Source organism: Chaetura pelagica, unplaced genomic scaffold (genome assembly GCF_000747805.2).
Source record: "Chaetura pelagica isolate M959 unplaced genomic scaffold, ChaPel_1.0 scaffold399, whole genome shotgun sequence".
Taxonomy (NCBI): domain Eukaryota; kingdom Metazoa; phylum Chordata; class Aves; order Apodiformes; family Apodidae; genus Chaetura; species Chaetura pelagica.
In genome coordinates this window covers 22153-31659 of record NW_009970719.1, presented here as the reverse complement: position 1 = coordinate 31659, position 9507 = coordinate 22153, and the positions used below count along the sequence as shown (strand labels likewise).

General features: G+C 38.2%; 1 protein-coding gene across 1 annotated transcript in view; it reads right to left on the bottom strand.

Annotated features, from left to right (window-relative positions):
• Positions 1-2560: 2560 nt before the first annotated feature.
• USP45 (ubiquitin specific peptidase 45) overlaps positions 2561-9507 on the bottom strand; it is a gene marked incomplete at its 5' end in the record, with an annotated part of 28219 nt that continues 21272 nt past the window's right edge. Inside the window, 6 exons of the mRNA XM_010006321.1 lie at positions 2561-3055; positions 4072-4225; positions 4666-4752; positions 5114-5211; positions 6846-7503; positions 8666-8809. Coding sequence (XP_010004623.1) covers positions 2922-3055; positions 4072-4225; positions 4666-4752; positions 5114-5211; positions 6846-7503; positions 8666-8809 — 1275 coding nt within the window. The remainder of the gene's footprint in view (positions 3056-4071; positions 4226-4665; positions 4753-5113; positions 5212-6845; positions 7504-8665; positions 8810-9507) is intronic.

Below are 9507 nucleotides of genomic sequence, written 5' to 3'. Positions count from 1 at the left end.
AGAGATCCCTTCTAACCCCCACCATTCTGTGATTATGTGAAATTAAAAAGTTTCTAGACTCTACAAATAGCCTCTAGGATTATGTTAACATTTTAACAAATACAGGATGTATACCCTTGTTTTCCTGGAACACTCTGATCTCCTCTTGCAATTCCTGATAAGGAACTATAAGAGGACCCAGTATGCATATTTATGTACAATCACTTGCTCTGGAGCCAAATTTTACCACAAAAAAAACCCCAGTATGTCTTGAAGGACACACCAAGCATGACTTGCATCTAAAATTGTGTGATAGCCTCGTTACTCATCGATTCTTCATTCTAAAGCTGTAACTTCAGCTGTTGCCCTCATTTTTACAGAATGTTTCCTTCTCTAATATTTGCATACTTCTTCCTGACTCTGAACTTACTGGAGTTGCTGCTAACATGGCTTTTTGTTTCAACTTGAGAAGCTTCACCCAACAGCAACAGGAATGGTTATCTCGGATAAAGGCATTAGCTTTTCTTCATGCCATTTTCTCCCATAATCTGTAAAATACCTTAATAGGAAGAAAATGTTCCCCGGCTGATATTGAGGAAACAATCCTGCCAGCATCTTTCATGGCATTCTGGTCAGTATGTCCACTTGGGAAGATCTCAGCAGTCCAAACAGCATATAAACTCCAGTTAAAGAGAAGTGAAAACCACTTCAAGAGTGTTCTGAAAATAGCATTAAAAATAAGAAAATGCAGGTTAAGAACCTTGTTCTGTTTCTCTCCTAGTTTTGTACTCTAGGAAGGTAGTTCTAGGCTAAAAAATAGGTTAATATAGGTACTTTAGTTGAGTAATTTCACAAAAATCAGTAAATGTAGGAACTTCAGGCCACATCTGGTCCGTCTGGCTGCTTTAAGGTGGGTCAAGCACACTCCATCTGTGGTCTCCTAGCAAGATTGTGTCACTAAAGTGAAACTTGGTTGGTATTTGCTGTGATTCTTGCCCAGATCTAATTCTGAGTTTTGATCAGCAATACACCAAGAGGAGGAAGGTGTGTATATGTGGATGAAGGGTATGGGAAGATAAGGAGGTCAAAGAGGATTAACGTATTTTAACCAACTCTACTCTTGAAAACATTTATTTATTGATTTTCTTTCTTAGTGTAGACTCAGGTTAAGATGTCTTTAGTTGGAATACAGATGGCTAAAACTGGCTGCTTGATTTCTCTTGACTTTTACTACTTTTGGGTAGACTAAGACAATTTTAATCCATGGAGGGAAAAAAATAATTGCACTGGCCTAAATGCACAGCCTAATTTTGACCTAAACAGGGGAGTTTTACTTTGGAAAATAAAATCCTGTGTTACCAGGGGCTCACTCTGTTACAGTGATCAATGGATCTAAAATACATTTAAAATACACGTCAGCTGCTTGAGCAAATGCAAGTAGGGCAGGTTTTGCTGTTTTATTATGGAAAAGAGTGAATGCAGGTGGGATGAAGCTCTGAAACAGAGCTAGATAATAGAAAAGATGTGCTAAAATAGGTATGACAACACATGGCAGAGACAGTCATAGGGAAGGCATGTTTTTTTTCACCAAAAACATTTCCATAAATGCTAATAGTAAGCAGAAATAAACATAGCCTTAACCAAAGAGCAAGCTGGGGCAGGATGTAACTGTTTCAGAAGTCATTTGTATTTCAGTAATTGCTTATGAAATAATTTAATTTGTGACATAGCTTCAAAGCAGTCATCAGGTTTTGACCTTAAAATACATCTAATTACTCTCTGGGTTGGAAATGAGACATAACCAAAGGAAGTAACAATTCAAAACAGGGCAAACAGGATACAGAAACAAGTTCTGCCAGGAGACCACCTGCTGCCCTCCACCAATGACAAAGGGAAGTCCAGACACATACCAGAGGGCAAAAGTCATCATTTACTGTCCAACTCACACACACAGTGCAAAAATAATGTGTAGTTTATTACTCCTGTGAGAAAAGTATTCAGGAACAGATAAACAAATTCATGTTTAGAACCAAAAGTAACAGAATTACCCAGTTAGGCTTAACCCCCATATGTATTCATACATAAGCTATATGCTGTACATTGTCATCATTATGAAGTTGAAAATTGACTAAATACAGAGGTATTTGCAAATCTCTTTCCTAGTAGGTGAAATGACAAGATATATTGATAGATGTATGGTGTGCATGTGGATATGCACACGTGTGTGCACACATCTTCACACCAAGTGTATATTTATATATCTATATAAACAGGAGTACATTGCTATACCAGTGCCAGCTGGAGACAGCTGGAAGGGTACTGGGGAGCTGAGGAGTCACTGCCACTTTGCAGAAGCCACTTTTTCCCAGTCTATTCCCAGCTCTATCAGGAAAGTGCACTGCAGCATTAGCCAGGGGCAGCTGCTGTTATTCCATTCTGGAAACACTGTGCTTTCCAACTACTACACGGAGAGGCAACACAATTGGACAGGTTCTTGTTTGCAGAAATCTTCACAGCTGAGATCCAAGCCAGTGGTGGGAAGGCTCTGGACTAGATCACAAGCAGTTGAAATACTTGCTATTGTTACTGTACACCAGCAAATCCAGGCACTACCAGCATTTTTATTCTCAACTGCTCTAGAGCTATGGGTGAAAGCTTTTCTTCATTAAAATAAAGAACAAACTTTCCAGAGACCTTACACCATCTTACATTCTAATGGTACTGTATTTTAATGAATCCAGGAATTTTAAATGTTTGGCAAAGTGCATACTTTAAAGAGAACCATTCAGGTATTTCTAATAGCTTGACTGAACTTCAGAGTCAACGTATGATAAATTCTCTACAAGATAAAGGCACAATATTTACAGGTACTCTTACCACTGCAGCTTTATGAAAGATAAACTAAATAGCCACTACCATCTTTGAAATTAAACTGTTGAGATTTATAGGAATAATCTTTCATAAAAAAGTAGATATGCTTGTGCATTGAGTACTCTTGATTCTGGAACCATCTGAACATGGGCATCACTGACATATACCCACTGTCCTCCTGATGCTCCCATGGCTTCTTTTAAACCTGAAATGGAAAAGGAGAAGATGTTTCTTCAAGAAAAACTGGTGGAAGATAAGACTTACAAATATACACTGCCATCACCTTTCCCATATTTCTTGAAAAAGCCTAAGACATTTCAGGCACAGCTTACTGAGTTCTAACAGTCAGGTATGTTCTGACATAAAGAAAACAAGTATTTCAACAGCTGACTAGTGTGAAATTAAGACCACAACAAGATTCCCTCTGTTCTAACAATCATTGCAAGGAAAAGCATAAAACTGAGGGAGCCTTCTGCTTCAATAAAAATTGTCCTGCTGGGAAATGAGCTTGAAGTGCAAAAAATACACAGGATAGAGCTTGGTTCTCACTCCCCTCATGAAAGGGAGCAGTGAATATGTCTCCCTTACTCTGACAGCTCATCTTTCTTGCCTCCACAAATCATTCATTCACTAGCAGATTCTATGCCAGATTTTTATTCCATTCTGCATAGTGTATAAGAACTAGAATGCTGTTCTCAAGCTACCAGCAGAAACCTTGTATCCTCCACTAAAATGTTTATTGCTCTTCACATTAAACCACAATATTCCAGATTTTTATGCATGAAAAATTTCCAATCCTAAGAAAGATAAAATGCTCAAACAGATGGAAAATTTGATTTAAATTGTCATGGATTTGGCTCTTGCACTAGGACAATTTCAAATACCAAAAATGCCGAATAATTACATTTTACAGGGCACAACAATTCATCTGGACATAGTATTTTTTACTAGGAAAGATATAAAAGTTTTCCATTGATTCTCTGTTGAAAAACTGAACCAATATTCCATTATTCACTCAGCTTTATGTGGGGTTAAATGTACTGGGTGGAACAGGAAAAAAAAAAAAAAAAAAGAAAGAATTTATTTATGTGGCCCTAAAAATAACAGAATGTTCTGAGCTAAAATAATTATTTGTTATAAATCCCCTTAAGGGTAAAGAGCTGTAGCCAGTGGTTGCTTTTGGTTTTACTCACAGAGAAAGGAGGCACTGTTTGTACATACCTAGAACATTTTTAGTGGTAGAAATATGCTCTAGTAATTTCTTGGAAGGTGTCCTGACTTTCACATATGCTGCATAATGACCACCTCTCATGGACCCACTGTGCTCCACTATTCCATAGAGGCTGTATAACACTCTTGCACCATCTGTAACATTCTGCATTCCCAAAAACACAGAAAACAAACATAAATAATTTTACATTTATATTTTACATTTACATTCATATTTTACAGATAACTAGCTTTCAACTGTATTACTTCAAAAGAAGCAGACACCTCCAGCAATTCCAGTGGTGAAATGCATCTATTAAAAATACTAAAGAGTCTATTAATTGAATTTAGTTACCATGGAAGCAGCAGTATTTCTCCTTAATGCTGTTCAGATACCAGCAGGGCACCACGGCTTAGCTAGTGCTAATTAACATCAGTGATATTCTTGATCTGAATGGAATTCCAGTTAGTTAGGACTCTGATCTTGGGATACTATTTGGAAACATTCACTCTATAATTTCTTTAGGAAAGGAAGGAACAGTGTAACTGGTGCTGAGGACAACAACTGCTGAAGTACAATCAAAATGAAAGGTTTGAAATGTGTACCTTACAAGATGCAGAACAAAATGGTGCTAAGTCTAAAATCAGTGGGAAATCCACATGCCTGTTGACTTTCCGTAGACTCAAACCAGCCTTCAAAAGAGAAGGGGAAAAAAAGACTGTAAGATAAATATTCTTCCTAGGAAGCTTTCCAAAGCTAGGGTGTATTGCTATATTATTAAAATAAACCAAACCCAAGAATAATATTGTAACTGATTTAACCATTCTTTGCTATGTTTTCAATGCAGTGCCTGCTGCACATGAGCATGATGGACACCTGTAAGGATTCCCTGGACACTGGCTGAAGGGATTAGTCAAGAAACCATAAGCATGTTTCAAATAGTGGTTCTACCAGTTCTCCCTATAAAACCCAAGTACTGGTATGCACAATGAACTGGAAGAACTGCCTCTGCTAGTGAGGAGGGGGAATATACAAGAGGGTTTTGGGATTTACCTGGTGGAATCTTTTCAGATGGAGAATAAGAACAGCAGGAACAGAAGAAATCAGCAGCTGTTTCCGAGCATTTGTGTAGACACCTTCCATTTTTTTGTCTGTATTTATGAATATCAAAATAAATGGTGAAGTGAAGGCAGTCACACAGAATTTCAATATTTCTTAAACATCTGACAGAGCAGATCTGGGTAGCAGTGATTTTGTACATGTTACATGAAATGGAAGGAAAATTTTGTGGAGTAACAGGAAAACATTCTCTCATTTTACTAGTTTCTAATAAATATAATCTGCCAACTCTGAGCATCATTTTAGCCTGTCCTCTGCAAATCAGGATCAAAAGTTGGAAGCATCTACACTATCTAGGTCAGCCTGCACACTGAGATTCCTACATTGCCTGTTACTATAGCACCCAACTTTCCTGTGAAAACTATTTCACCTGAAAGAAATGGATGATCACTGGGACAAGAAATGGAAGGCAGAGGTCTTTTTATCTATGCTAATGTGCTGACCTCTAAGACAGAGATTAATCTTCCATTCCTCTGTTCCTTCTGACTAACTACTTATTTAAGGATGCCTCATAACCTGCTGGCTTGAGCACATGGGATTGGGAAAGGTGGACCAATCCTGCTTTGGTGCAGAGGGAGCTGAACCCAAGGCTCCTACCAAAAGCAGCTCAAGGGTTAGCTGTACAGTAAAAGGGACCATGCTACCAGGATTCTTTTTTTTTTTGGCTGAATAAGTAATTTACTGATTTTACACATCCAAAGGAACATTTCTTTTGAGGTAGAATGAAGCATTTTGTGTAGAAGTAGGTGACTTCTTAGATCTTTTGTTTTAGAAGGAAAAAGTCATTATGAGTTGTGAAATAGTTTTCCATTTCTCACTGTGCCCACAGAACATGCTACTTATGTAGCACAGTCCAATAATGATAAATGGATGAGTATAAAATACTACTTTTAGATTAGTTTTTCTGAATTTATTCATGCTTAGCTTGTATCTCTGCAGATATCTATAAATGCACAGAAAATGGGCATTTTTTGTTAATGTAAGACATCCCTTTGTATTTTCTCTACAAACAATCAGAAAAGCATAAATTTTTATCCTCTGAATTACTACTATACTTGAAAAAAAAAATAATCCTCCAGTCTGTTTTAGAAGTTTATTTTTCATTATATTTAAACTGATTTTCTTACTCAGTGAACCCTAATGGTATGCTTGGACCATACAAACATTGAGGAAAACATTGTCAGAAGAAGGTAGTTCTCTCATCCCCATTCTTACAAAGCTTTGTCAGGTTTTTTTTCCCTTTTCATGACAAGTGTCTTTTTTTGCCCCCCTTAAATACCTGATTCCATTACTTCCCTGAGTACGTACGTTGCTAGAGCTGAATAACGCAGCAATTACATCAAAGCTAGGATTGTAAAGAACAGAAACAGCAGCAAAGACTAGTATGACATGATGAGCCTATTCAGTTTACAGTCATCTTTGAATTATCTGTCAGATAAAAGATGCAAAACAAATTCTAAATGACACCTCTGACTGTGTTCTAATCTGACGCATAATATTGTTGCCTTCACAGGATGAAGTTTAAAGGTGTTAAAAGCAAATTCTGCTTGGGGAGACATTTTCTGTTTAGCCACGAGGGGGAGGCCCATGCTGGAGCAACGAAAACAGCAGCTAGTGCACAGGTTTTGAGGCAATTTTGTGTACTCAGAGGGATAAAGCACTTTACCTGTGGAGTTGGTTTTCTTCTGATACTTCTGTTTCCTCTCTGTGCAGCTCTCACACAGAAGCTTGTTGTTGCCCATGAGGAGCTCTACAGAGGTGAACTGATAAAGGCAGGACTGAACAGAACATTCCTTCGAGCTAGTTATGTAGCTTTGGGAAAGTGTCTGAAAAGCATTTTGAGGATTCTGGGAGAGTGAGGATTTGTCGACAGAGAACGTGGAATTATTTGATAAACCTACTGTGGGATCCCCACGGCTCGACTTTTTCTCTTCGTTTTTAGTATCACAGAAGCTGAGCTTGGACATGGCAGTGGAGATCACCTCATCGTTGCTGTCACTGGGCTTCCTAACGTTGAGGTGGTTGGTGCTGACACCAGACACCTTGCTGGAGGGGCTGAAATCTGTCTGCTTAGAAGCGCTTTCGCTTTCCGAGGCTTCACTGTCCGCATCAAAGCTGCTCTCGGAGCGACTGGCTTCCTTCTCACTGCCCTCAGTCTGACTGCCCGTGACAGCAGGATCTGCAGTTGGGTCTCTGGAGTACAGGACACCAGAGCTACCTTCCACCTCAAGCTTTTTGGTTTTTTCCTGCATGATAACAGGACTTCTTTCTTCTTCATTGGAGGAAGCTGTTCTGGCAAGGCGCCTCTCCTGGTTCAGTTGGTTCTGTGTGATTGGAGCATTATTGTTTCAGTCACAGAGGGGGGAAACAGAAAACCATCTGCCATTTAACACAGCTTTTGAAACATGACACATTCCATCCAAATGAAACCTATTATTTTCTATTTACCATCTCTCACATGTTTAAAGATACTTGAGCTCCTTAAGATCTTTTTAAACCAATTTGGGATTAGAAACCTACAGTGCAACCATCTAAGAGCATTACACTTACTGTGAGATCAGTACTTCCCACAACTAGTTACACTCACTTTGTGACAGCTGTGGATGGCACATTTCAAGGGGTTTTCACTTAATCTAACTTAAGCTTCTAAAAGGATCTCAAACTTAATCTAGTCCCCTTGCCTTCCATCAGAGGGAGCAGCTGATGAGCAGCCCTGGAAGAAAATTCAACTCACCTTGTAGGCATTTGTCTTCAAACTAATTAAAGCATCCCTAGTCCTATTCGTAATTTGCTAATTTGTAAATTATCTGAAGCTGATATCTTTTATTTTATCAAGATTGCAAGAAAAAAAAAATATCAATGCCACAGAAAACTACTACTATAGATTTTAAAAAAAAAAACACAACTTGAAGCTGCCATGATTTTAAGTGATATATAAGTATTCTTTTCTTTCCAGGCCTTAAACTTACAAGCAAGTCAACAGTTTGGAAAAAAAAAAAAATAAAATATCAATGATAATCACTAGAAACCTCAAAACCTTTTTCATTTCGATAATTTCTTGTCTCAGTTAAGCTTCCTTGCTTTATAAACAGAGATGAGGGAGAGTAACTTGTCTGAAATTACTGCTCATGTCCAGGAGTATTATGCAAATAGCAGGCAAAAAAATGATTAAAGTTGTGAAGCTCCCATTTCAGGAGAAAAGCCTGACCAGGAGTTGCCTACAAAATGATGGGACAGCCCCCCATTTTTAAACAAGCAAACTTACAAACCTGACTGAATTCAACAGTTGTTCTGGATTAGAAGTTTTATTGCAGATGGATTACACTGAAAATACATAATTTTTTTAAGACTAAAGAATGATGACGTAAATATTTTCACCAAGTCTATGTCAGTTATGTCTATACAAAAAACCCCCATTGATAGGGGTCAAAATTTCCACCCCTGGAAGTCTAGAAACTCAAGATGGGCTAGTATTTAAGTTCTTACCTTATCTTTTGTTAAAGTGTGTTTCTTGACAATTTTAGGTTGATTATTCAGTGCAGTGATAGAAGAACAGCTATACTGACCAAGATCTGCCTCTTGTACACTTTTACCTTTGGCTGTTCTTCCCAAAGGCACAGGTTTTGCAACCTAGAAAATTAGACATGAAATTAGGAAAGGAAACACACCAATTTTGTATTCCTTTGCAACCTACAGAAAAAATGAATGGAGGTGGGATTTTTCCCTTTATTTTTCAAAATAGTAACCTATAGAAATCCAATGAACTGCCCCCTGAATTGGGTCTAAGACTTCTTTCTCTTTTTATTTATCATTTAACACACCATCAACATCTTTGAAGGATCAACTGAGAGCCACAAGAAACAGGAATGATACAAAATCCCTGTGCAGAAAATATACCAAATAATCTATTCTAATACTATAGGAGGACATGTATAAGATGTGAATTGATCAGAGGGGACACAGGTGTCCACAAGTCAGTCTCTGGTGCAGCCTACCACCTTATAATGTGCTGAATGAGCTGCTGCACGTGCCCCATCACATTAACAGCAGCAGCATCTCTGGACTATAAAAGAGACAACCATAAAGTCATGCATGTCCTCAAGTAAGTGCAGCAATTGCTAAAAGCCGGATCTCTCAAACAGAAGCCATGAAGTTCCCATGTCACACATCTGACCCACATAGCACAGGGGCCCAAATAACTCCAAATGTTCTTAAATTCCCACAGCTGTCTGGACTCCATGCAGTGACAAAGATGAAGAATTTATTATGAGCAAAACTGGTTTTTGGAGACAAGTACATTTTATACAGGATTAAATATCTGGAGCAAG